The sequence below is a fragment of the Heliangelus exortis genome, chromosome 20 (assembly GCF_036169615.1).
Source record: "Heliangelus exortis chromosome 20, bHelExo1.hap1, whole genome shotgun sequence".
NCBI lineage: Eukaryota > Metazoa > Chordata > Aves > Apodiformes > Trochilidae > Heliangelus > Heliangelus exortis.
The window spans coordinates 867,414-894,226 of NC_092441.1; the positions used below are offsets into that span (position 1 = coordinate 867,414).

The 26,813-nt window shown below is 52.6% G+C and overlaps 2 protein-coding genes and 1 long non-coding RNA gene across 7 annotated transcripts in view; 1 reads left to right on the forward strand and 2 right to left on the reverse strand.

Moving 5' to 3' along the window:
* Positions 1 to 2,536: 2,536 nt before the first annotated feature.
* LOC139805553 (uncharacterized) lies at positions 2,537 to 3,326 on the reverse strand. The gene is made up of 2 exons (XR_011729861.1): positions 3,273 to 3,326; positions 2,537 to 3,010 (listed from the first exon to the last, which is right to left on the reverse strand). It is a non-coding gene; the product is annotated as an uncharacterized lncRNA (long non-coding RNA).
* Positions 3,327 to 4,570: 1,244 nt separating this feature from the next.
* On the reverse strand, positions 4,571 to 8,574 carry NPTX1 (neuronal pentraxin 1). Of its 3 annotated transcripts, none has more exons than XR_011729859.1 (6): positions 8,050 to 8,567; positions 7,696 to 7,903; positions 7,069 to 7,313; positions 6,785 to 6,964; positions 4,898 to 6,668; positions 4,571 to 4,680 (listed from the first exon to the last, which is right to left on the reverse strand). XR_011729859.1 is itself a non-coding variant. In XM_071764072.1 (5 exons), the coding sequence occupies exons 1-5, from the start codon at positions 8,506 to 8,508 to the stop codon at positions 6,447 to 6,449; spliced, it is 1,314 nt and encodes a 437-aa protein (XP_071620173.1). In that variant the 5' UTR covers positions 8,509 to 8,574; the 3' UTR covers positions 4,571 to 6,446. The 3 variants fall into 3 exon arrangements, 1 of the variants encoding a protein (XP_071620173.1); XR_011729860.1 differs by having other exon boundaries at positions 4,571 to 4,683; XM_071764072.1 differs by having other exon boundaries at positions 4,571 to 6,668; positions 8,050 to 8,574.
* Positions 8,575 to 21,497: 12,923 nt separating this feature from the next.
* RPTOR (regulatory associated protein of MTOR complex 1) overlaps positions 21,498 to 26,813 on the forward strand; it is a 111,326-nt gene continuing 106,010 nt past the window's right edge. For all 3 annotated transcript variants that reach the window (XM_071764697.1, XM_071764699.1, XM_071764700.1), the window contains exon 1: positions 21,498 to 22,198. In XM_071764697.1, the coding sequence (XP_071620798.1) occupies positions 22,037 to 22,198 (162 nt within the window). In that variant the 5' untranslated portion in view covers positions 21,498 to 22,036. The remainder of the gene's footprint in view (positions 22,199 to 26,813) is intronic.

Genomic DNA, 26,813 nt, shown 5'->3' on the forward strand with positions numbered 1-26,813 from the left:
AAACAAGGTACTTGGGGTCCAGCTCAGCTTTGCTCCCCACAGGTTTCTGCTAAGCAGAAAACAAATGCTAATTACACAGCATAATTAGTGAGATGCTGCATCTATTTTTAATCAGCTTTGGAAGATATATTCTTCCTTCCTCTCTGTGCTCACCGGCAGCCTCTCCCATGGTAGAGCCGTGCTGAGTCAGGGACCCTCTGGTGGAAAATCAGTTGCTCTTCCCCTTTGTGCCCCTGGGATGGGACTTCGGATCCCTCTTGGGATCCCCAGCCAGAGGAACATCCCCCAGAAAAACTTCTTGGTGAAGTCTGAGGCTCACGCTGAGATCCCAGCCCCTCCGTACTCCACCAGGGGTGGACGGGAAGGAGGGAGGAAACCATCTCAGTGCTGTCAGGGTGCTGCTCAGCAGTGGCTGGGGAAACTGCAGGAGGAGAATGGGAAAAGGCTGCAAAAATGTTCTGAGAAGGCGAGACTGGAGGATTCAAGTCCTGCTTTCCTAGCAGCCCCTGGTGTTAAATTGAATAGTGGCTGAGTGGTGTGAAACAGTGTTTGCTCTTGGTGCCTTTGGGAGGAGGCAGCTTAGAGCTGGGGAGGGGGTGTCCTGTGCTGGGGAGGGGTGTCCTGTGCTGGGGAAGGGGTGCCCTGTCCTGTCCTCCCAGCCTGAGCCCTTGGGAGGGTTTGCAGCCAGGCTGGGGCCCGAGCTGCCATGGCTGTGCTCACCCAGGGATCTCCAAGCTGTTGTCTTAAGGGAGACTTTTCGTGTTACAGATTCCTTACTCCTGATGGAGGAAGAGTCTCTGGGAAGTGTTGGGTAAGGATGATGTCTGGCCAGAGGCTTGTCTCGCTGTGACCAAGAGATTTTGCTTTCCTCCAGCCCCTCGGGCTGGGGCTGGGGCTGGGCTCTACGCCTGCCAGAGCATCTGTGGCTTCGCTTCAGCGGGGCTCTGGCCAGGTCTGGTTGGGTTTCCCGAGGGGGAGGAAGGGCTGGAGGAAGCCCCTTCCCGGGCTGTGCCTGCAGGGAATGCCCAGGCAGCTCTGCGGAGGTGTGGGGAGATGATGCCCGGCCAACCGAGGCTCCTGAGCAGCATTTGAGGGACACTGTGTCACCAGCCATGACTCACTCCTGTGACCGGAACAATCTGTCAGCCTTGACTTCGTGCCCGGGGTCGGGTCCAGCCCCCGCCGTGCCCCAGCCGGTCCCCGGGCTCCTGCAGCAGCAGCAGCAGCACGGCCTGGCCATGCCCCCCCCAGCCATGGGTGCCCACACACGGGCCCTGCTCTTCCTCCTCCTCTTCCTCCTCCTCCTCCTCGTCCCCCTGTCCTGCAGCGGGACCAATGCTTCACCTCCCCACCTCGGGGAATCCTCCCAGCCCTGCCTGGTGCCCTCTTCCCCCCATCACTCCCACTTTGTGTGAAATGAAGACAAAGAGCCTTTTCTTCAGGCATGTGCCCACATTCCTGTCATTTCCCTGGCACAGCCTGTGAATCCGGGTTCTCTGGGATCCACGTGCTGCCGGCGCGGGCAGGGCAGGCAGCAGGACTCACTTCCTGCTAATTAATTGATCCCCATGGGATCAAGTGCTCAGGAGCCCACGGCAGTGATGCTCTGGGATGCTCCTGGGCTGCTCCTCCTGCGCTTGGGGGCGGCCCCCGGGCCCTCCTGTGCGGGGGGCAGGGATGCGGGAGAGGCCACCTCGGGACATGACATAGCTCTGGGGGCTTGTGGGTGTTCTGCTAGGAGATGCAGTCGATTTCATTTTGATGTCTAGCCCATCCCCTCCTCCCACCTCTTTGGAGCCTTGGGTAGAGCTGACCTGGAGCTCAAGGAATGGGGGGGAAGAGGATGGGCAATGAGGTGCAAAATGGCCCTGCACAGGGGTTGTTCCTCTTCCATGTGAGTCGCCAGCAAGAAGTCGGATCAGAGCTGTAAATCCCCGCTGTACCCTGCCCTTAAGAACTCTCCCTCGCCCCCGTCAATATTTCTGAGCCACCTCCCGAGTCGTGGGGCCTGTCCTCATGCAGCCCAAGATCTCCATCTGCTCCTCTGCTCTAAAAGCCTCCTGGATTTATTGCGCCGGTGCGGGTAACACTGTCCCTTATCCCCGCGCTCGCAGGGGACACGGGGTGGCTGTCACCAGCATCCCCCGGGCAGAGCCGGGGCCACTCCCCAGCTCTCAGCAGCAGCAGCTTTTAGCTGCAGGATGAGGTGTCAGGGTCAGTGCATTTACAGATGGGCTTGTGCTGCTCCTCTCTCTTGCCAGATCCTCACATGAGGAGGGGCAACACCTCCAGGATTTTGTGGGGCTGAGAGGCAGATCCAGGGTCCCCTCCTGGGGGTGATGAGCCAGGAGGTTTGCTGAAGACTTGATGAAGAAGTATTGGCCCCTCCAGCTCCCTCCTCCATTGCTCCTATCCCGTATCCTCCCCCCGGCTCTGCCTGTACCACCCAGGGGTCTGGGGGAGGCAGAAAGCCCCCTGCCAGCCCAGCCGCGGCTTCCAGCTCCCAGCTGGAAAAAAAAGAGTAATGCTATGCCTGTTAGAGTGTATTTTTTTTTATTGCAGTTTAAATCGTGGTGCAGCACAAGCCTCCAGCTGAGGGTATGGTTTCCCTCTCCAGTAATGGGTGGGCACAGTAGTTTGGGCACCTGGGGTGGCTGAGAAGCTGCTGTCCCCGCGGGCAGACCCGTCTGGGAGCTGGGACAGGGCTGGGGGGGTCGGGAGGGGGGCTGAGAACAATACAGGAGCTGCCACCCGTTCCCTGGGTAAAAATAGCATTCCCCTTGCAGAGATGTAGGCTGTTCCCAGTGACACGAAACCAAGCAGCCTGTCGTTGGAGCAGCTGGTTTTCAGGGGTGTGTGGGGGGAAGGGGATGGGATCCGCATGTCCAGAGAGGGCTGAGCTCTGCTGAGAAGGGTGCGTGGAGGGATTCCTTGTTGGGGCTCTGCGATTCTGGTGCCTTTGTAAGGCTCCGAAGCTGCTGAGCTGAATCATTTCTATGCCTGGGGAAACCTGGGGAATCGGGGAGGGGTAAAATCTTGGTGGTAGCATTCTCTTCAACACCCCTTCGGTGTCCTCTGGCATCGTGCTCCAGCGTCGGCTCCCGTGCCCCCATCCTGCCCACCCCTGGCCCCAGGCTGGGGCTCCCTGGGCAGCCTCTCTGTGCCTCCTCCCTCAGCACCCGCAGCAGTGACCGAGGAGCAGCACTCAGCCTGTCCCCAGCAGGCAGGGTTGGGTAAATTGCCCTAAACCTGTTCTGATGGATCAATTCCACCTCTTGTCCTGGAAGGATTCCTGGTGCTGACCCCTGCCCAGGGGACCATCTGCTGGTGACACGGGGACAGACGCCGGGACCCCAGATCTGCATTTCTGGTTTGAGGGGTCCTCCTTCCCGCTCGCCCTGTTGGCTGTGTTACCGTGGTTATAGCTTGAGGCATCCTGGAAAGGAGTTGGAACAGTGGCAGGAGCAAACCCTGCTAAGGAAAAAAGGCGTTGTTAGGGTGGCAGGAAGGGACCCCGGGGTGTCTGTCCCCTGTCAGCGGGAGATGGGGGAGGTTCCTTGGAAGGGATGCCCTTGGAAGGGGCTGCGGTTGGCTGCAGACGTTGCTTGGGAAACTGCAGCACAAGCAGCCTTGAGACCCTCCCCACGGCCCTGCCAGCCCCCGGGAGATGCGTGACACCACCTGCCTCCCTCCGGACTCTGTCACCGCATCCTTGCTCTTATGGAGGACAAAAGGGCAGCGCCAGCGTCCCCAGGGGCCGCGTGGTGCCCGAGGCAGCAGAACTGATCCGGACCCGCACAGCTCCTGTTCCCAGCTGCAGGAGGGGCAGGCGGGGAATTGTTTCTGGTTGGTTACAAGGAGTAAATGGTGGTTTTCCTACTTGTATCTTTGACACCCAACGCCACTTACCTGGCCGGTCTGTTCTGCCGCAGATGTGTAATCAGTTGGAATTTGTAGCAATTAGGCACAGCCCAGTCTATGCCACTTTGTCCCCATACCTGTCACACACTGGTGGCCTCTGGCCACCCTGCCCTCCGACCCAAGCGCCCCGGCCTCACCCCTGTGCTCAGGTTTGCCTTCTGGAGCAGGAATGGCGTTGGGAGCCCAGCCTGGATCCCCTAAGGACAAGTAAGATGCCCCCAGAGCTCCCCCCCAGTCCTGCCTGTGCCGGGAACATTTGCTGCAGAGAGCTGATGGGCATCAGCCAGTGTGGGCTGCAGGGTGTCCCTGTCCCTGCACTGCCAGCCTGGCAGAGGCAGCCAGAGGGAGCTGAGCTGCCAGCCTGCGTCTTGGGGGGAAAAAAATAACAACAGCAACAAAAAAAACCAAAAAAACCCCACCAACAACAACAAAAAAAATCAATTTGTATGACAGAGTTGCATAAACCAGGGGAAGACGTGGTGTAGTGCTGCAGAAGAGGAGCCTGGCAGGTACAGCCCAGGCTTAGGGAGGGACTGAGCAGGCTCCAAGGGGAACTGGGCAGAAATTCCTGCATTATTCCTTCCCAGGGATTAAGATCAGCTCTCAAGCACCAGTGGCTCTGGGAACTGACACATTTAAGAAGACCCAGTGTCTTTCTTCGCTTTTTATTGTGTAAAAATAAAGTCAACAATTCATGTAATCTCGGCAGTAAAATGGCAAAAGCATGAGTATCAGTAGAAACAGTGCACAGTCAGGATGCTGCTGTGGACGGGAGGCACAGGACATCAGAACCCATTCAAAACCCAAAGGAGACAGCAAGGAATAGGAAAAATGTACAGCTTTGGTTAGCAAAATAATGACAAATTAAGATACATTTATACTCTCCCCTATTGTACACTATATACATTGTGTTGACATCACACTTTTTTTTTTTTTTCTTTTTTTTTTTTTTTTTTTTTTGGCAAATCCGACGCACCTGGGACTGCAGGTTAAACCTTTGTGGTGGCCTTGTTCTTCTCAGCCAGTTGTGCTTGTCCCTTTGCTGATGCGAACAGGCTCTTAGGAGGAACTCAAATTGACTCACGATGGGTTGGCTGTGTTGTTTTCTTGTCTGCTTTTGTTTTTAAAAAAGAGCACAGTTTAAAATAAGCTGCCCTGAGCCCCAGTTGGTAGGAAGGTACCTGGATCTGGGGGTGCCTGTGCTGCTCCTCAGCTGGGCTCTGGTTCCCCAAAGCGTTGGTGGCCGGGACAGCTCTGTGCTCCTGGCCAGGGGTGGCCCAGCCCCGGGTGGGCCCCTCCACTCTGCACGTCTCTTTGCCACATCTTTAGAGTTGGTCAGGGAGGCTCTGGAGCCCTGTGGGAATTCTCTGCCTCATCCTCCACTGCCACCCAGGGTGGTCCTCGGGGGGGGGTCAGTGGAGGCGAGGGGGAAGGGCTGGGGGGGGGGTGATTTCTGCAATCTCTAGTACAAACCAGGAGTTTAGAAAAGGAAACCATACAAAATGCATCTATTATTTCAAAATACGCATCTTTATCTCTTTTTCCTGCAGAATCTCAAAGTACTTTTCCTCAGGGAACACGGCTTAATTCTATAATTTTTCTTTTTTTTTATCTTCATAAAAATACCTTTTTTTTTTTTTTTTTTTAATGGTAATAAACTTCCCTTTACAGTAAGAGAAACAACATAGTGTATTATCAAAAGCAGAAAGGCTTCAGACTTTTCAGTGGTAGCTAAACTTCCAGGGCATGGTAAAGGCTATTTTTTCACCAGCTACGGCGCATAGGAGGCCTCTGGGGGCTGCAGGCGGGGGGGCCGGGGGGGACGTACCTGAGTGCGGCAGGGCGGGGAGCGGGGCCGGCGGGGGGGGCCCCATCCAGGGGGGTCCCGTCCCGGTGCCCGCCGCAGCCCGGGGCTATGGCTGTGGTGCTGGGGAGCGGCGCTGGTTGGGGAAGTGAGGGGAGGGGTCCTTGACTGAGGGAGGGGAGAGAGGGTCACCCCCTCCTTAGAGCCCTGGGCACTGCTGCATCCCCGGCTCCCGGGGGGGAGTGAAACTGGCCGGGAGGGGGGGGGGGGGGATGCTGCAACCCTCCCCCAGCTCCGGGGGCGTCACCCTCCTGCCGGGGCTTCATCCTGGAGGGAGAGGAGCCCCGGGGGTGGCTCTGGTCTGGGCCCCGCAGCCTTTTAAGGCGCCGGTGCCCAGGGAAAGGGGGGGCTGCCCCGGGGGGGGGGAGGTGGGGGAAGGGGGGGGGGCAGCAGGTCGGGGCGCAGCCGCGCCAGGCCAAGGCACGCAGGCATTGAAGGACGTTGGCAAGACAGAAACCAGAGGGTCGTGGGGCTCCGGGCATGGGCAGCCCCCCTGCTGGGGCATCCCCACTCCACGGGACAAGACAGGTGGCTTGGTTCTCAGTTGGGTTTTTTTGCGCAAAAAAAGGAGGGAAAAAAAAAAAAAAAAAAAAAAGGAAAAGAAAAGAAAAGAAAAAAGAAAAGAGCCCGATGAGGAGGTTTCTCTCTCTTGTCCGTGGCTTTAGTTGAGCTGACGACAGGCCTCAAAAGTCCACTTGGTGGCCCCGCCGTAGATGTCGATGTTGGCCTCGGCCCAGGCAATGACGTTTCCCGCCAGCGCCTTGGAGCTGCAGGTGGCCAGGCCGTACACCTCCCCGGGGCTCAGCTTCCTGTCCCACACGTTGAAGTGGGCCAGCTCCCCCACAAAGGCCTGCGTGGCATCGAACCCACCGCCCAGCGTGTCCTGTGGAGGAGCCACCGTTACAGGAGGCACACGGCTGGGCTGCCCCGTCTGCCCTGGAAGCAACCAGCCAAGCAGGGACCCTCCAGCTCACTGTCCATCCCCCCTCAAGCACTCACCTGCTCCTGGCCCAGGACCAGGACCCCCTGGGGCTTGATGGGGTGGTATGGTGCCAGGTTCTCACCGTTGCCGGTCTGCGTGCCATCCTGGTAGGCTTCCCACACGCCGTCCCGTGTGGTCCAGGTGACACAGATGTGGTGCCACTTGCCATCATTGATGACAAAGGGCAGTTTGGCCACCTGTGGGTGGGTGGGTCAAGGCGGTGGGCACAGGACGCCCTCATGCTGGCCCCCCAGCAGGTCTCCCCCGTGCCTGGCACCCTCCCTGCTCCCCAGGGCTGTACCTTGTCGTTGATGAGGATCTCCATGGGGTTGTTGCCCCACTCGATGAGCACCAGCTCGTTGGCCTGCCCGGGCACAGCGTAGGAGAAGGGGGTGCCCATGCCAGGGGAGGCGTTGGACTTGAGCCACATGCAGATGCTGAAGGCATACATCTCAGGCAGGCTCTTCTTCACCTTGGCGTACATGTAGTTGGTGCGCAGGGGGAAGGTGAGCTGGAACCTGTCCGGGGGACGGTTGTCCTTCTGGCCTGCGGAGGTGGAGGTGTGGTGGGCTACAACCAGACCCCCTCTCTGCCCATTTTGGGGGTCCGTCCCTCCCCTCCCCATCCCGTTATGTAACGGGCCTTGAGACGGCTGTGAGGAGCAAATCCCTCTGGCCCCGCTCGGCTCCCTCGTCCGGGCAGAGCCCGGAGCATCCCCGGCTGCTGCCCCCAGCCCGCTGGCACCGCGACACTGTCACCGCTCCACGGGAGGGTAACCGGGACAGAACCGGAGCGGCTCCGCATCCCGCCGGGTCCCGGAGAGCGCGGGGCGGAGGGGAGCGGGCACGGCCGGCAGCGAAGGGGGCTCCGGGAGCCCGGCGGGAGGGTGACCCGGGGGCAGCGGGGCTGGGGAGCTCCTGGTTGGTACCTTTCTCCAGGTCGCTGATGCGCTGGTGCAGCGACGTGAGGGTGCTCTCGATCTTGCCGCGCTCCTCGGACTCGTTCTTGGGGTTGAATTTGCCCTCTTCCAGGCTGTTCACCCGGGACAGCACCTGCTTCTCCAGGTCGTCGATTTTATTCTGTAGGATGTCCTTCAGGTTGTTGGTCTGGCTGGAGGAGTTCATCCGGCTGAACTGCTGCAAGGGGCGAGCGCGGGAAGGGGCTGTTACCGCCCGATCTGCCGCCCTGCCCAGCGCGGGCTCCCGAACCCCGCTCCGCTCCGGGCAGCGGCTCCCGGTGTCCGGGGCAGCATCCCCCGGGGCGGCGGGGACGGAGCGCGTACCTCGAGGTTCTCCAGCCTGATCTTCAGGGACTGCAGGGTCTGCCCGAGCTGGCTGAGGGTCTCAGCCGCCGGTGCCCGCGACAGGTCCCCCATGGTGTTTTTGGAGAAGCCGCCCTTCCTGCCGGCCCCGCCGCCCTTGCCCTCTCCGGGCAGCCCCTCCAGCACGCTCTGGCTCTCGCACCGGCCCAGCTTGGTCGTCAGCTCCCGGATGGTTTCCTTCTGGTTCATGATGGTCTCCTTTTGCTGCAGCACCGTTTCCCGCAGCTGCAGCACGGTGCTTTTCAGCTCCTCGGCCGAGCCGCTGCCCGGGGCGGAGGCAGCGCACATGTCCCCGTCCAGCGGCACCGAGGTGCAGATGAACCGCGTCTGCCCGAAGCTTTGCCCGCGGCCGCGCAGGCAGAGCAGCGGCAGGAGCAGCAGCAGCAGCAGCGGGATGCTGCCGGGGGGCCCCGCGGCCATGGTCGGGGCTGTGCTGGGGCCGCCGCCGCCGCTCTCCGCCGGGCCCACTGCGGCACGCGGCCCCTCTTATAGCGACCGGGCGGGGCCGCGCGCCCTGACGTCACGGCGCGTGGAATCCCGGCCGCGCGACAAGGGGGGGGGTGACGGGGACCCTCCCGGGAGAAATTGGGGGGGGGGGGGGGCGGGAGTGGATGTGAGTGTGAGTAGGGGATGCGCAGGGGGGGCGGGAGTGTGGAGGAGGGGGGGAGCGGGCGGGCGGGGGCGTGTGCGTGTGTGAGGGGCGCGTGCATGCGGGGGGGCAAGCGAACGGATGTGCGGGATGTGCGGGTGCGGGAGGGTGCGTGTGTGCACGCAGATGTGCGTACAGATGTGCACGCGGGTGCCGGGGGGGTGCGTGCGCGGTGCCGCGGGATGGCGGTCGGAGGGGGCGGGGTTGGGACTCCCCGCAGGTTCGTGGATGCGCGCGGTTTTCCCCCGTCCCCGGCTGCGGGGGTGGCTGCGGGGGTGGGCTCGGTGCCGGCGGCGCCGTTTCCACGCACCGCCCCGGGGCTGCTCCCGGCACCTCGGCAAAGCGTCTCTCCCCGCTCCCCCGGGCATCCCGGTCCTGGGGCTCTGCCCCTGCCCCCAGCAGATCGCTCAGGCCCTGAGGCGGGTGAGGGGCGCGGGGCTGCTGGAGCAGGGACCGAACCGGCAGCAGCTGCGTGTCCTGAGGAGAAAGTTGCAGGGCAGAGCTGGTGGTGACAGCTCTGCCAGGGGCACAGCACAGAAGTCGCTGCTGGGCTTCGTCTTGAGACGGGGAAAAAAAAAAATCCCCAGCTGATATCTGGGAACTGTCCTTGGTGGGAACGGTTCGAGGCCAACAACAGAGTTGCTGCTTTTCTCATCTTCAGCAGTTCAGCCAAGGACGATTTCTCATCAGTCCTGAAGAAGCCAGGGTGCAGCTTTGCTCCTCGCTGCCTTCCCCCGAGGTCCCTCCCGCAGCCCCAGCTCCCTCACACCCTCCTACCTGTTCATTTAATCCCTGACTTTTCTCCATACTGTTGTGTTTTGTTGGGAAGTACCTGAACTACTGCGAGGTTTCTCTTGCAGACTGCCTGGGTTACTGTTCTTCTGGTGATACCATGGGTGAATTTGGCCCTCTCTGCCTGCCCTACCCACCCTGCTCTGCAGCAGTCCATATGGTTGGAGTATTTGCATAATGCCAAGTTATCCTGTGAAATATCAAGCAATTAATTTTGATTAGTGATGTGGGTCAGTAAAATGCAAAGGTTTTTCAGTCTGGGGATCCACAAAAGATGCAGTATGATCACTCCATGGTCCTTTCTCCCCTTCTCCTCCCCCCTGATGTGCCCATCCTGGTCCTTTCAAGGAGCTGGAGCTCACAAAGCTGCTCGCAGCCAGGCCCATCACTCTGTGACTCAGTTTGGTGTTTTTTCTGCTGCAGGTGCTTATTGAGACCCCAGAGTTTTATGACACACTCCCTTGTCATGAAGGGTTTCCTTCTCCAAGGTTTCTCAATTGCCTTTGGGAGGTCCCATCCCTCACCCAGCCATGGTCTGTGGGTTACAATTAAAACAGCATTTCATGGCCAGACTCAGAGGTTTGGGGCTGTCCTGGGGCACAGAAGGATGACAGGGTTGGCAGCCTCCCCAGTTCTCTGCCGTGGCTGGTACAGCTGCTGCTGCCCAGCCCCAGGGCAGTGCTGGTGGCCAAGAGGTGTGGAGATGTGCCACGGTGCCCAGTGCTTCCCAGCACTTTCTCTGGGATCCTGGTGTGCTTTTGTTGCTGTCTTCCATCAGACCTGTCTCAGGGCTCATGGGCAGTTGCAGGACTTGTTATTTGCAGCCTTCCTAAGGCTTCTGGCTCTCAATGATGCTCCTGCCCCCACACAGCAGTTCTGAGGCCCTGAAAGCCATGAGCAGCTCAATTCTGGTGCCATGTGCTTTGCTTCAGGAAAATCTGAGGGGAAATCTGAATTTCAAGTAGGTTCTTCACTGCTGGCTTTAGTGCCCTGGTTACTTTGCCTCCTGTTTGCACTCTGTGCTGTGCAGCATTTCAATGCAACAGGAATGGAGCAGAGGGGAGCTGAGGAGGGGGACAGGCAGGATGTGTTTTACTGGCCAGACAAGTCTTCCTTCTGTACTGATTTTGTTGGAGCACTGCTTTGGTTTTGTTTGTTGTTTTGGATTTGGGTCGGTGTTTTCTGAGAAAAAGGGATGCTATGGAAAAGGCTGAACAGACTGCAGGTCTAATTCTTCTGCCACAGGCAGGAACACAAACCAAAAATAATGTTACTGCAGGCAGTACAGTTACACCAGTGTAGGACTGGGCTGAGAGGCAACTGGATTCATACCCACTTCTGGTAACATATGCAGGATGTTGACAAAGCTTCTCATGTCACTGAACCAATTTCACCAGGAATCTTTTGTCACCCACAGTACATTATGCTGAGATGAGCCCAAGGTGACAGGTGCAATAAAATAAACACTCGATACTATGGTGATGGAGACCATCTAAATACCCAGACAGGAGAAAACAACAAACCTGAGCTACAATAGATAAGCAAAATAACCCCCGTATCTCGGAGACAAAGAAAGAACTGGAAAATATGATCAAGATTTCAGCTTTCCCAGAATCACTGCATCATGCAGTAAGATCCGTTATTGCTTTTGTAGATTTAGGAGCTGTGTGAGTATAATGGAATAATGGAGCCCCTATTATTTTTAACTCTTCTCTTGCCTCTCCCAAAGCGCTCTCTGTACCGAGCTGATTTATCTCTCTGTAGCTGGAAAGAGCTGAGCACAGCTATCAAGGACCCTTGAAGATGATTTAGTCCTGAGCAGGAGCCAGCAGGCACATTTGTATTTGTGATGGACCAGTATCATTTTGGGCAGTCCAGGGTCCTGGCTCCCTGTGCCCCAGGCAGCTGCCTGCTGTGGAGCTGAGGTGTGGAAAGATTCGATCAGTTCAAAGCCAACCTTTGTGTGAGAACTGCAGAGTTACAATTGCATAAAGGACTTTTTTTTTTTTTTTTAGTGGACAAATCTCTTCATTCCTGGGAGCCGGAGCCCTGGGGAGCAGGGACTGGAAGATTTCTCCTGTTTGTGCAGCCTGCTGTACATAAAATATCTCCTGTGGGGTAATGCTGATTCCACATTTAAGTGTCCTCTCTGGAGTGGGAACAATATGATCCATTATGGGATGGAGACAGCTTTGCGATGGGAAAGAGAATGGAAAGGCTTCACCAAAAGTGAAACTCAGCTCCTTCTGTTTGTGTCTGGCTGGTTGTGCCCATGGTGTCTGTGGTGTTCCCAGAGAGATTTTCTACTCCAGCCCCTGGCTCTGCACCCCCATCACCAGCATGCTTAGAGCAGGACGTGGCGGTGGCTCTGTGGCTGGTTTTTGGGGGTTTTAATATAGGAGCTTGTTCTCAGGGAGCCTCCGGCAAGCGGATGGTCCTTGGTCACCCCAGAGCTCTGCTGTCCCTGTGGAGCTCACGCAGGGAGGGAGCAGGACCCTGCCCAGAGCCCCTTGCCCTGTGCAGACAGACAAGATGCACGAGACCAGCACACATCCCTGAGCAGCTCCATGGTTAAGTTTGCAGAATAGTGCATATGCAAAACCTTTGTTTTGTTTTGTTTTGTTTTGTTTTCTAGAATCGACAGCTGCCATTAGAACATCTTGAGCATGGTGTGGGGCTTGTACAAACACAGTGTCTGTAAGGTGGAGTAATTCCCTTCTGTAACAAGCACTTTGGACAGGAGTTTGGAAATATGCTGCATTTTGCTGCAGTCTTTCTTTGCAGATCTCTCCCTTTCTGTTTCTCTCCCCCCCTCTCTCTCACACACACACATTCAGTCTTTCCCCTTTTTTTCTTTCCTTTCTTTCATTGTTTGCATCTGCAGAGACAATTTCTTCCTAAATCGCCTGACATTTACATTCAGTGGGAATGAGGAACGTGCTCTTTGTACCAGTAGGTCTCAGTGATGCTATAAGGACACAGATCCTTTCATTACAAATAATTAATTTAGCTATATATTGCATAACGTCCTAAAAGGCTTTCTAGGGCAATCTCATGTTAGCTGGATGCACAGTTCCTATCAATATTACATTACATTTGGGTACAACAGTTATGAAGTTTCATTAAAAATTTAATTTGTGGTTTAAAACTGCAGCATTCCCTATAAAGTGTAGCAGAGAAACCATTTTGGCTGCTTGCAGTAGCCAAAATTGCAGGGAGAGTTGCTGAAGGGGCTTGGTACCCTGGTGATGCTCCCTGCACAGGAATCCAAGGGGCTGGACCAAGAGAGGGAGGGAGCTCAGGCTTGGCATCTGCCTGTCTGGTGTCCTCTTGGGTTCCTGCCAGCTGTGAGATGTTTGGTTTTTGGTTTTTTTTTTTAGTGTAGAATTGAGCATTAACCCGTGTCTCTGGTTAGCAGCCACATGTGAGTACAAAAAAGGCCTTACCCCTTTCTTGGTGCACACCCATCTGGGATTTAGTTATGTGGGAAGAAGACGGTAACTTAGGAGGAGTGCAGAAGGAGAGAGAAAAAGCTGCGTGCCCTGGGGCTATGGGACAGGAGCTGGGTGATCTCCTGCGGGAATGAGCTGTGAGCCCAGAAGTCCCGGAGGAGAGGATGCTGATGCCTTTGTAGGGCTCACAGGCATCCTTCTCCACTGCCCTGCACTGGTGCAAATTAAAAATCTCCTTCCTGTCAGGGAAGCTGTCCTACGGGAGGAGGAGCGGAGCCGGGTGTCATGTTTTGTTAATGAAGTTTTGTTGTGACGCTTCAGCAGCAGATTTGAATGGAGGCAGGTTTAAAAAATCCCACATCCGCCTCTCAGCCTCAGAATCGATTTGTACAGTAATTTCCACCCCTGTCTGCACACACAAACAGCAGAAGAACCGGCAGCTTTCCCTTCCAGCCCCTCCCTGAAGACATTTCCCAGCTTTCTCAGGATTTACCTGCTGTGAGAGGAAGCTGAGTGCTGGCTGTGTGATGGATCCGAGCTCCTCACCAGGACATGGACCTCCCTGTCCTGCCCAGGTGCTGGGTTGGGATCTGCTGCTCCTGCCCCGGCCTCCACCCAGCACAGGGAAGGTCTGGCCCAGGAGGGCAGTGCTGTCCATGTGGGTTGCATGAAGCCTCTTCCTGGAGCACCCACGAGACAAACAGTGACTCTGTTTATGATAAAAACCACATTTGCCATCCCTGCCCTGGCTCTGTCCAACAAAGGAGAAGGAATCTGTAGCAAGAGCAGGTTGGTTCCCAAGTCAGCACTGCCCTGGTGTTTGCCCTAGGTCCCTGCAAAAGATCACTTCCCCTCCCCCCAGAGAGGATAATAATGGGGAGTGGGTTCCTAAATCCTTTAAGCTTCTTTGATAGCTTCAATATTTATCTGTAATCCTGCTAGTGCTTCCGAGCAGGAGCAGCCCTGTGTTCCTGCCACTCTGGGGCTGCTTCCCACCTTGCAGAGTTCCCTTTTCACAGCAGAAAAGGCAGGGCAGGATGAGAGGGAAACATCAAAAGCCAGCGATGCTGTCGGTGCCCTAGTTTTTCTGTGATTATTTATTATTTTGCAGTCTCTTGCTCTCTTTCTCCCACGCTCTCTGCTCTGTTATGTTAATGCCTGTGGAGGCTGGGCTTGCCTCCACACACACCTTTGGGGATGGAGGGAAGGGAGGATGGATGTGTGGCAGGAGAAGTCTGGAGGGAGCCCCGAGCAGAGGGATGGCTCCTCTGGGCCAGGCAGATGTGTGTGCAAGCCCTGGATCAGGGAGCTGGGAGCTGCTCCCAAAGAAGGAGAAGCTGAAGCAGCTGGTGAGGTCCTGGAGAGGCAGAGGTCCCCAGGGGGAGGAACACTCTGGTCCTGCGTGCTGGGTGAGAGCTTGGAGTGTCTGTGCCAAGGTCAATTTGTGTTTGTGCTCATGATGGTGTGGGGTTGAAACACAGCAAGGTTTTAAAGACAGGATAAATAAGAATGTGATAATACAAGAGGAATTCATTGCCTCTGCCTGCTGTGAGGGCTGACCCTTACCTAAAGGGTCGCTTTTAGGGGAGGAAAGGAGCTCTTAGGGCACTGAAGATTCTTTGCTGGCAAGGATGCCATTAGGGCTGGGTGTGTTATTGATTCCTGTACAAGATTTGAAGCTCAAGAAGCTGCCAAGATAGTAACTGGAATGACACAGAACCTGCTTCCAGGCAGTAAGTGAAGCTGGAGACACGTTGGCTGGTGTGGGGAGCTGGGGACAAGAGGGATGGCAGGAACCCAGTGCTGGGCCTGCCAGGGGTCTGAACCAGGGCTGGGATGGCAGCCCGGGAGCACCATCCCCTCCAGAGGTGAAAACTTGCAAAATGCTGGGTTCCTCCACACCTGGAGAGCTTCACATTCCTTTTATTACTCGTTAGAGTATTTTGCACTTCTAGAAATGCCACCCAAACTGGAGAACACAGTGCTGCTCTGCTTCCCCAGGCAGAATAACCACAATAATATCAGCATGTGGCCTGTGGGGCTGATCGCCTTATGCTGCTACTTCTTGGAGCTTTTCTGCGTGGCAAATGCAAAATAAATTATACTGTGAATCCAAAATATTCTAGCTATGCTGCACTGCCTCCAAGGACACAAACTCTTGGCATGGTCTTTGGAAGTGGAGCGAGCTTCTCATGCTTGCCACATCCTAACTGAACAATCAGCAGTTTAATGGCAACTCATTATGTACTACAAATTCCCACTTTATATTTATGTAGTGGTTGTTTTACCATGTAGAAAAGGCTTTACTTTCCAGCTGTACGGATGCTCCCCAGTCTAAATGACAGGACAAGAAGTTTGTGTATCTGTTCATCTCACTTCCACTAATTATAATAAGACAGTCACACAAGTTCTTAGAAACCCACTGAATTTCAGAAGCTACCATACCAGCCCTGAAACCCACCAAGACTTAGAAAATAGGGGTGATCACTGTGTCACTCTGTATCAGGACTTTGAGTCTGAAACACATAAGGAGAAGGTTTTGATGGATGTATTGCATGGGAATGTTAAAAAGAGAACTAGAGAATCATGCTGATTCCAAGGGCTGTTGCATTTCCCAGGTGTAGGGAATGATTTTGGATTTTCTCCACCTGAAACTGTGTTACCTGGTGGGTAACACCACATGGGCCAGCCCAGGCTGTGGGTTTCCATTCAGGGATTCTTTTGGTTGTTGCCTCATTTATTGCTCATCAGGAAACCAAACCACTGTGGTTCTGCTTCTGATACAATCTCTGCCTCGCTGTGCAGGCATCTCCAAAGGCTGCTTCAGGAAATAACTTTCCCATTCCCAAACCCCGGTACCAGATGGTTCGAGAGCCTCCTGTAGAAGGCTGAATCACTTCTGATTAGACAGCTCAGCTCTGGGTAAGGGGAATATTGAGTCCTGCCTGCCACCTGTGGGAAGGTGTGCTCGGCAAGGTAATTGCTACAGGATGTGCCAGAAAGCAGAGGGTTTGGTCTGAATGCTTTAGACAGGCTCAGAAGGAGCCAGCAGAGTCCACTGGCTTCTATTTCTGGTGTCTTGGGGTGGTTTTGTCACTGAGTCAGAGCTGATACCGATCAGTAATAGCTACAGAGCATTTAAGGAAACATTTCTCCTCATAATAATGAGAAAACCAGTGAATATCAGCTGAGGTGACAGCTATCGTGTGCTTTTAAATACACATAGCCTGATAACCTAGCAAATTATCCAGATTGCAGAGAGACAAAGGGAGATAATGATAACAAATGAGCTTACATTTGTGTAACGCCTTCCACGGAGCTGGATGGCAAAGTGGTTTGAGAACTCTATTAACAGCTCCTACAAGCTATCTAATCTATCCCATCCCCAGATGTATTGAGTGCAGCTTCACTCAGGCTTTATGAGGAAAACATCTCCATTAAGCAACCAATTTTTCTAAGTCTTTGGAGTGGTCATTTAAGTCTCCCCCGTGTGAACATGAACACAGAAATCTTTACATTTGTCGGTGACCTAAAGCCACCTTTGGGGTGAAATGCAGCTGTTGCTTCACAGTCTAAATTACTTCTAACTTCTTGTATCCAAGGGTGTCAAATGCACTCATTAACTAAACTCTACAGCTACTGATTCATTGAGAAACTTGCCCTTTTATAGTTCACTGGTGGCAAAGAGAGAAGAGAGAACTCTGAAATTCTCTTCGAGTTGCTGCATCACCTCTTCTTTCTCTCTCCCCTTTTACTTGGTGAAAAATCTGCTCTGATGCCAAAACATTTCTTCCACTAAAAGGGCAAAGAGAGATTTTTGACCTAGTATTTGCTCTGGCTTTTTCAACATGAGAAGAGAAGAAGAATCCCTGCCATATTCTTCTTAATGGAGCACTCCTGACTCAGACACAGCTCTGCACCCATTTTAGGTCTCCCATAATTTCCAGGGGGTCTGAGTGTGTTCACGACACCCAGCATCAGGGTCAGGGCCACGTAAGGACAAGTGCTGTGTGAAATGCTCTGGCCATGACCCTCACTCCTCTGTAAGGCCTGTCTGCAGCTCTTGGAACAAAGAGGCTGCTGGTTTCCTCTGCCTCAGCTGTGGGATTTTCAATGCAGATGGCAAAGGATTTTCAGGGGTCATTTGTGTCCTTCCTGCAGGGTAGAGAGGTGGCTGCAAGTCCCTCTGCTGAGCAGGGCAGTGGGGTGCTTCTATACAAAATGAGTTGGGGTAAGATCCAGCAGGAGCTTCCTGTAGCAGTTTGCTTCAGGTTTGATTCATCTTCTGTCCTCTGTCTGCTACAGTGAATTCTGGTCTGGGCAGGGAGAGCCTCAGTTTTTCTGTTCCTCTGGACACTGCCCAGCCCGAGGAGCTGCAGAGTGGTTCTCAGGAGGCAGAGTTTGGTCCTGGAGTGCTCTGGGGCTGCTGCTCCCAGCCCAGCCTGGCAGGGATAGGGCTCCAGCCCCTTCTTGGCAGGAGCTCATGCTGCCCCACGCAGGCAAAGTTAAAGAAGTGGGGTAGGAAGAGTGTGGCTGTGCTTCTCTTCTCTTTCACTTCTCTTTCTCACAGAGGGAGGTCACTGGGATTCTTTTACGAGACAGTCGATTTTATTAATCTTTTTTTGATGTTTATTGTATTTGGCATCCACCACCCACCACCCCTTTCTCACCTGCCTCCCCATCCCTTCCCCTTCCAGGCTCCAATTCCTGTTTCCAGCCTCCAGTCTCATATTCACATTTACTGCAAGGAGGCAAGCAGGGAAGTCTGTGTGCTGTACCTGCATAAATAATAGAACTCAAATCACACTTAGTTAAAAATAGATATTCTTCCTATTAAATATTTTACCTACTGTCTTTAGGATATAAAACTCCAGTGACTGAAGTGTTAAAACAATCCTTGTTGTTAGACCCTAAATGCTTAAATCAAGCCCAGCCATGACTGAACAAATAATGCTGGCTGTGAGTGTGTGTTCACATGCACACACACACGGGCAAACAGGCTGAGGAAAGGTCAGGCTGAGGGCACAGACCTTGGCATCTGCTTTTGACTCACTTGGTGACCTGTGAATTTGACTAATGAAAATGACAGATAAAATCTCTCCTGATATTTATGAGTAAAGCTCTTCTTTCCACACCTTCCTTTCTTCCTGCCCAAGAATGGAATTAGAATTGGCTGGCTGACTAAGGCAAAACAAAGAGACCAAGATAGGAGAATTTTTCATTAAAAAGAGTGACAGGTGGAAGAATTTGTCCAAGTGTGTTTCTGGAAGATAATCCTTCTGCATTTTGGTTTTTAGGACATCACTGGATGTGCCTTACTTGACATGGTGTTTCCACTCCCTAGATTCCCTAGCAACAAGGGTTTTACAGTGCCAGGGTATTGTATCAAGAATATGTAATTGAGAACAGGTTTAATAAACTAGGGCTCAGCTTTATAGAAGATAAAACTAGGATTGAGACCAAGTGATCTGAAGCACAGTGAGCTCCCAGCTTGAAGTACAGTGGGTGAGGTTCTGCCTACCAGCATCAGTGTGTGTTTTAGGGGCAAAGCCAGACAGGCAAGAAGTGCCACAAAGAACTCTAAGGAAAAAATTCCCCCTGTGGGCAGGCAGCTGTGGGAGGGCAACAAACACAAACCAGCTGAAGTACTCCCACAGGGGCTGGAGCATCTCCCTGCACTCACAATAAAAGCTTTCTTGGCGTTGAAATGCATAGGAGGATAAATTAACTTGGGCTGAGGGACTCCCAGTTGTATCTGCAGAGCACTAACCCAGAACTGGCAGTCCAGATGGATGTAGCCATGTCCTCCTTGTTAGGCAGGCACAGAGCTGCCAGCTGAGTTGGGGACACAGCTCACTTCACCCTGTCTTTCTCCAGGTGATTTTCAAGGCTCTCTTGTCTGGCTTGCCCAGCTCTTCATGGGCTCTGAGAGAACCCAGGAGCCCTGCCTGGCTGACACCTGCAGTGTTCCAGCAGACGTGGTCTGGGGGAGGTTACAGCAAGTTGGATGCTGTGTTACCAAGGGCCCACTCTCCCCATGGAAGGAGGAGGGTTCCAGAGATCCCTCTGGGGCTGGGAGCTGCCTCGGATGAGTGATTTGGAAGCGTGCTGACTGGATTTTCAGACTAAGGTTGAGGGTGTCAGAGGATGGGACTGGAATTAAGAAAGGTTTGGACAAACTGGAGAAGTCTATAAGAATTTAATTTTATGTCAGTATGGAGAAATAAACTGTTCTCTCTGCTCACTGAAGGTAGGAATGAAGTACCTGCTTTCATTTCAAGATGGAAATTAGCTGTCAAGGGCACATTGCCTGGAGAATTATGTAGTCTCCATCACTGAAGGTATTAAGAGACTGTGATACTGTAGGAATATGAACTAAATATTACAAATAAATAAACCAGAACAATAGGAAAGCCCAACCAAGCCCGGCAGGAAAAGCACACACATAGTCTAGATTCCACACTCCTGTGGCATGGGGCTTGCCAGGACATTATGGACACTGCACAATGAAGGGAAAGAAGGAATTCCAAGGAATGGCATTACTGCTAACAGCTCATTTTTATGGAGATATAAATGGAAGATTATTTACATCTCCTTTTGCTTCTTGCCCTGTGGAGGCTGAAATAAGGTGAATTGCTTTGCTTAAAGCACAGAGGTGCAAATGACCAGAGAGCCCATGACCACCACCCTGAAGGTTTTCATTATCAGAGAGCAGATGTCACAGGGCCAAGTGCTTGCAAGTGTTGGTTTTCAACAAATCACTTAGTTCCAATTTTCATCAAAACTTGCAAAACTAGGAATTGAAATGGAGACTGATCCTCCCTGACCTGTAGCATTTGTCCTTTAGAAAAGGATATTTGTAAGGCTCATTCAGAGATAAATGCAGATAGTTTTTTTCATTTGGTATTTACTGGCTCTGGTCAGTTCACAGATTCGTGGTCACAGGTTTGCTAAAATGAAATGCTCTGCCCTTTTCATCACATGTTAAAAAATACCACGTATTTAGCACGCAGGTGATGTCATCCCAGCCAGGTCCCAGGAACTGTCCCAGCCAGCCCCTGCTTTGCTGTGGTTATGTTGAGCACCGAGAGCTCCTTTGGGCACTGCTGTGCTGCTCTGTCATGGTGACTTCTTTTGGTCACTTGGGCTCTGCAGAGCCCTCCTCCTGCCACCTTCCCTGTCAGATCAGCAGGAACACCCGAGCAGCAAGGATCAAGCTCAGGCAGGAAATCAAAGGAAGAAAAGCAAAAGCCACCCCAGAGCCTCCAAGAAACACCACTGCCCAGTCCACTGTGGAGAATGGTCTTTGCACATCAAATACTCCCTGCACGAGAACACTCTGAAGTTATCAACAGAAATTAATATGATTCTATAAACCAAACTGTCTGGGTGTTCTTTGATTTCTGCTTTGAAACAGTTTTTACACATTTAAAGTATTATAAATATGAATGCAGTTGGACTTCATTACTACTTAGAGCAAACATGTTGAGGAACTGGATTGAGAACAGTATTTGATACTCATTAACTTTCAGTTTATTTGATATATGCCTGAAATAACTTATTTGCTTTTCCTCATTTGTAGAGTGAACATAAATCAGACATAATTCTGCTGGAGCCCAGTGCCTGGTTTCACCACTCTGCTGCTTTTTTGCCCCAGTATCAGAGCCCACACAACTGGAAGTGCTGGGAATTCCGGGAAGTGGCAGGATGGGAGCTGTGTCCATGCTGGGAAGTTTGAGGGGCAGCAGACTCAGAGCCCGGAGCTGGCAGCACCCCTTTGGTTTTATTTCTGCTTAAGCTGAAGATCACCAGCCCGGTACCTGTAGGGCAGGGTGCTCAGTGTCTGGGTTGTCCTGTGCTGCTTTGGGAACCTAAGTCACATCCATTTGTTTTCTGTGTATTTGTTTTTGTCACCCCGAATGCCGTGTGATCAATGAACGTGTCCCCCCGGCCATGGGAGAGGGAAAAACCCCTGGAGGAAACATGGACGTTGCACCCTGTGGCTCTCAGGGAAGAAGCCCGTGGTGGACAAGAGGCTCGTGGGGCAACCGAAAGGAGGAGCAGATGGCGTGGATGAGACCTTGTCCCCGGGTGTCTGTGTGCAGCCCCCGGCCCCGGGACAAACCCACCGCTCCCAGGGACCCAACCCCGCAGCCTCAGGTGCACCGGGATGGGGTCCCCGCGGGGGTCTCTTGTGCCCTCGGAAGCCTTTTCACCACACGCAGCCCCGCACCTGCCCGGCCCGTGCTGCCCTCCCCGCACACCGCAAACATCTTGGGGCCGCGCACGGCAGGGGAAGGGCCGGGCGAGTCGGGGACCGTCACCCGGTAGGTCTCCGCTCGCTTTCACAAGGGCAGCTGCTTTCAGCCCCGCGGGAGCTCCTGGGGGTGGCTGCGGGAAGGCTCCCGGGGTCACCCGGTCCGCGCTGGGCCCGGGCCAGGCCGCGCTGTCGCCATGGTAACGGCGGCGCGGCCGCGGCGGTGCCGCTTGTCCCACGCGGCGGCCCGTAGCGCGGTGCATTGTGGGCCGGGGGAAGATGGCCGCCTCCTTGGTGTGGCGGTGAGAGGAGTCGGTCCCTCCGGCAACGCAGGACGAGGCTCCGCTTCTCCTCCCGCCTCCCGCCCGCTCTCGGCCCGCAGCTCGCCCATCCGCTGGCGGAACGCCGCTGTGCGAGGGAGCGAGGGGCCGCGATGGGCCGGGTGCGGCTCCCGCCGCAGAGAGTGCAGGGCCCGCGGGGCTAAAGGCGCGAGTGGAGGCCCCGGGCCCGCTCCCCGCCGGCTCCCCGCAGGGCCGGGCCACGCTGCCTCCTTCGGGCCCGGACCGGGCTGCTGTCCGCGGGCGGCGGCGGAGGAGGAGGAGGAGGAAGAGAGTCTCCTGGTACAAGGCGCTGCTTCCACCGCGCTCCTCCTGAGCTGCACACCTGGGAGAGAAACCTCCTCCCTCTGCCCTTGCCCCGTCCTCCCCCCCGCATCCACCTGCCGCAGGGATCCCCCGGACCCCGCTGCCTGCCGGGCTGGAGCCTGCTGCTCACTTGTTGCCCGGCACTTCCCCTGTGATGGAGTCTGAGATGCTGCAGTCGCCTCTTCTGGGGCTTGGGGAGGAGGATGAGTCTGACCTGACTGACTGGAACCTGCCTCTGGCCTTTATGAAGAAAAGGCATTGTGAGAAGATCGAAGGCTCCAAGTCTTTGGCTCAGAGCTGGAGGATGAAGGACCGGGTAATGCTCAAGAGCAGGATGGGTTCTGGAGGAGGAGTAGGGGGGACAGGTGGTGAAAAGGGAGCAGTGAGTGCTCAGAGGGCTGCTGGGCTTCAAGCTGCCGTTTGTTTTCAGACAAAGTACTGAGTGTTTGGCATGGCAGTTGTTGCCTTTAGTTTGTGTGCCTGCCATCTGGAATTGGGGGAAGCAAACGTACAGAAAGGTCAAAAGTACTGATCCCGAGCTCATGGTAGTGCCCTCTTTGAGTAGCTCCCTCCGTTAAGATCTTTAAGTGGTATCTGAGTAGTTGTGTTTTGCAGGGAAGACAATAAAATTCATGAGGTCTTAAAGAGCTCTCTGGAGGTTAATGGTGCAAGCACCAGGTGCAGTAAACGTAGTCATTACTGGTGTCTAGTGGTGAGCATGCATGGAAGCCTTGTGGTTTTGAAATTTGCCACCAGCATGTTGTGTGGAATATAAAATTAAGGCATTATTTGTGTGTGTGGAAACTGAAAATTGGGTACTTTTAGAGGCAGGAAATATTTATTAGCTGAAGCACTTGCTGTACCAAGCCAAGGTGCTTCTCCTGTGTCTGAGTGTTTGTTGCCTGTGGAACTGATAATGCCAAATGTGTCAAAGGAAGATCCCTGGCAGGGGGTGTGAGTGCTGCCTTGTGTTCATGTCCCAAAGTAAGTGCTGAAGAGAGAAACTAAGGAAGCACCTAAGGAATGCTAAGTGGTCATGGATAACCAGCTCCACTCATTCTGCTCTTGGAATTTGCTTGGAGTTACAGGATTCCTGAGGTCTCAAGGTTGTTTCACCTGTAAATGTTTGAATATGTACAAATTTTATTTGGTGACCAAATTTCTGTTATGTTTGTGGTCCCTCTGTAATACTATGGAATAATTTGGGAGCTGCTGTTGTAGCTCCTGCCATGTAATTTCTTCCCAGAGACATCATGAGCAGGCAGGAGTCTACACATGTGCCTGGATATCCCTGGAGGGTTGTTCACTAAGTGGTTGTAGTGCCCAAAACTTCTGGGGAGGCTCTGCCTGAATCAGAATCATTTGACTGAGTAGAATCATGTGCTGAAAGTTTGACTTGGCAGATCATTCATGGATTGAATTAATTTATTTTTTTAAAACATAATTTAAATGAGCCACAGAACACAAAGTTTTGTGAGGCTTCTTTAAAGGCTTTTGGCACAGGAGAGATTCTTCTCTAGCAGACTGGAGGTGTGATGAGCTTGCTTGTCTATTTTAGTGATCCCTCTGCAAAGCTTCCTCTTCACTTCTTTCCTGATCTGCAAAGTTGTCTTTTTCTAAATTGGGAATGACATTGACTTGATCAAGATGATCAATAGGTTGCACAGCATCAGCATGAGCTGTGTTTGTAGGTAAGCATTTTGTCTCCATGCTACAGCCAGGGACCTGGTTCAATGAGAGCAGTGGTTGGAGGGACCATCACAGCCCAGTTCCTGCCATCCCCACTCCTGTGGAGCTGTGACTCTTGTGCTTTTCACAACTAGTGCACTGCTCCCTGTGAATGAGCTTAGCCAAGCTGAATCATTCTGCAAGATACTGAGTCTTATTTTTGTAAATGAGGACAATAAGAGCAGCTCTGAAATGTTCTGCTTAGTTCTTCAGTTTTCACCTCCTGCTTGAGGCAAATGACTTTTTATTTCTATCAAGATCAGTGCTGCTCAAATGTCAGTTGTGTCTGGGCAGCTCTATCAGGTATTGTTGGGACAGGCAGGTTTATTACTTTCTTCCTAAGAACAGGGTCATAGGAATTTACAGACAGCATGTACAGCCATCTGAGAGAGGAAGAGAAGTTTGAGAATGCTCAGTCCTAACACTCACTTCTCATGTCTTGCACTTTATCCAACTTATTACACACCATTGGATGCCTCCTCAGCATTTGATGTGACACAACAAGTTTATCAGAACTTCAGGTGGTGAAGGGAGGGTGCTTAGAATTCTGTATGGAAAAATAACCACCTAACTCAGGTTAATCCTGCAAAATTGTTCATAAAGTCATACAATGTGGTTGGACCTTGTGTTAGGTGTAGCTTGCTCAGTCACACTGCTGTGCTCTTCATGTGGCCCAGCTGAAGGTGGGAGTTGGAGTGTAACAAGTTCAGTAAAAGTGCAGGAACTTGGGATCTGTGGAACTTTTATTATGAGGCATTTCCCATGGGGATGGGAAGCAGTATCTGTGTTTGACCACACCAGCTGGTCTCTAAATCAAGAAATTCTCAAAGGTTAACTCAAACAAGTCACTCTCTGCCTGAGCTGAAGGTAAAGCTATGGTATGTTTTCCCTGTAAATCATGAAAAAAACATAGGCAGTGGTGGATTTTGCCCTTACTCATTGTCCTGAGTAGTCCTGGGGAGTGATGCTTCACTGTAGTTGAAGGAAATTCATTCACTAAGATTTGGGAGCAGAGTGACTCTTTCTTTACATTTTGCTTCATTACTGTAAAAACCCCAGAGTTTATACAATCTTGAAGGCTCTTTAGAAGGCTGAACTCCTTTAGTAAGAAACAAGAATCAAATAAGAGAAGTAGTGTGTGATAAATCAAGACAAACTAACTGAATGTTTTCTTTTCCCCCCTTTCATCCAGGACTGTTCTGAAAACATTTAATCCTTCATCTCTTGCTTCCTTGGACTACATATGCCATCAATGTGGCACTGCTTTGATGTATTATTTATTTAAAGAATATTTTCAACACAAGAGAGTTGGAGTTGTGCTTTGTGTATTAAATTAAATCTCACAGCCTCAGTAACAATCAGATCATGAAACTGGATTTAAATATGGAGTTTTCAAGCACACCAGGTTTTACTGACAAATTGCTGCTAAATTCAGAATATTTAAATCAAGATGTGCTGTACTTATATTGATTTCTAAAATAAGCAGAGAGCAACAAAGCTGATTATAATAGTGTTACTTTAACATTTTTTTTTTCCTGCTGCCTCATAACTTGCTGAGTGAGAATTAAATCCTGTTTTTATGAGGAGAGGAATACACAATTAGGTTTCTATGGAAATGTAGATTAAAGCAGGACTGCATACAAATGGGCTTAATTCAGACAGGCAGAGTTTCCCTGCCTGCGTGGTGAGGGAGCTTTCCAGGTGCTCTCCTGGTGGCCACGGCTTGGGCAGTGGCTGCTGCTGGAGCTCATCTGCCCCTCAGTCTGGCCCTGGGGAGGGGGTGGGAGTTGGGGTGTTGGCAGCAGCCTGTGCTTCAGTGTGACTTGTTCCATCTTAAACATTTGTTTTCTGTTTGCTCAGGCAGGGTGAGGGCCTGGCAGCTCTGTTCATAGCTGGGGAACTCACAATCCAGTGAGTAGCTGGCTCTAACCAGTGATCTGTAGTTTCTGCTCTTCCCTTGGTGTGAAGGAAACCCCTTGGGCTGCTCAGCTCAGAGCACTTTGCTGCTCTGGGGTGGCCCTTGTGAATCTCTCTTGGGGCTCAGTGGTTACTACAAGTGGCAATTGCAGCCCAGTGAGGTGTGTGAATGGAGTGGGAGCACCTGGTGATTTACAAAGGACTCTGAAGACAGAGCAAACAGCCCAGCTTCTGCCCAAGGCCCGGCTGTCAGTAACGAGCTCTGTCAGCTCACCATGGGTCGGTGCCTCCTCTTACCCAGAGCAAAGCTCACTTTGCATGGAGGTGGCAGAGCAGTGGTTGGGTAGGGCTGGGCTTGCACTGTCTCTGCTGCTCTCTGCAGATGGTTTCATGTCTGAGCAGAGAGGGGACTTTGATCAACAGCTCTGCAGAGTAGAGCTGGTCACACACCTCAGAAGAAAAAGGCATTCACTGCCAGACACCGGGAGGAAACACTGTAATCTGCACCTGGGTCAATCTCTTTCTCATTCCTGATCTTTCTCCCTTCAGCTGGGGTTGTGGGGGTGTAAGGTTGGATCTGGGTGGTTCTTACCAGCAGAATGATCCCTTCTCCCCTGGAGCACTCCAAGGAATCTCTTCCAGTGCCACAGGTATTGTGTCAGCTTTGATCAGACCACACCAGTGGTGGGACAGTGATGTGGTAATTCAGTGGGGGTAGTATTAGGCTTTAACTTCTGCTGTACATTTAATTAGCTCAGGTGGAGCATTAGGATAGCTCCATTAGTTTATGCAATTTCTTACATTGGACATATCCAGGGATTGATTTTTCACAATAATGTTGTGAAGACTTTTTTACAAGATCATAATTAATTGTTTTAATGATGGTTTCAGGTAGGGAGTAAATGCATACTTGTACATTTTAAAATTTCCTCTCGTACCAGTTAGGGGGGAAGGCAAATAGTCTCAGTAAATCTGAAATTTTAGTAGCTTACTATAAAGAAATGTCCAGGAATCTTCTTCCCTTAAATACCTCTCTGAGAATGCTTCATTGTCGTTACTTTTGCAGTATGAGTAAGAAGTGATAGAAGCAGAGTGTAACGTGTGGGAAAGGAGCTGACAGCAGTGTCACGTGCAAAGATAATTTTAGAGTGGGGAGAGACTTCACTGTTAACAAATGGAATGGTGGAAAATAACTGTGTCTGCCTCGCTCCATTCAGAAAACGCAGTGAGAGGCCATTTATGTTCATAAACAATGGGCTTCACTTTCTGTCTTGAAGACTGGGGCA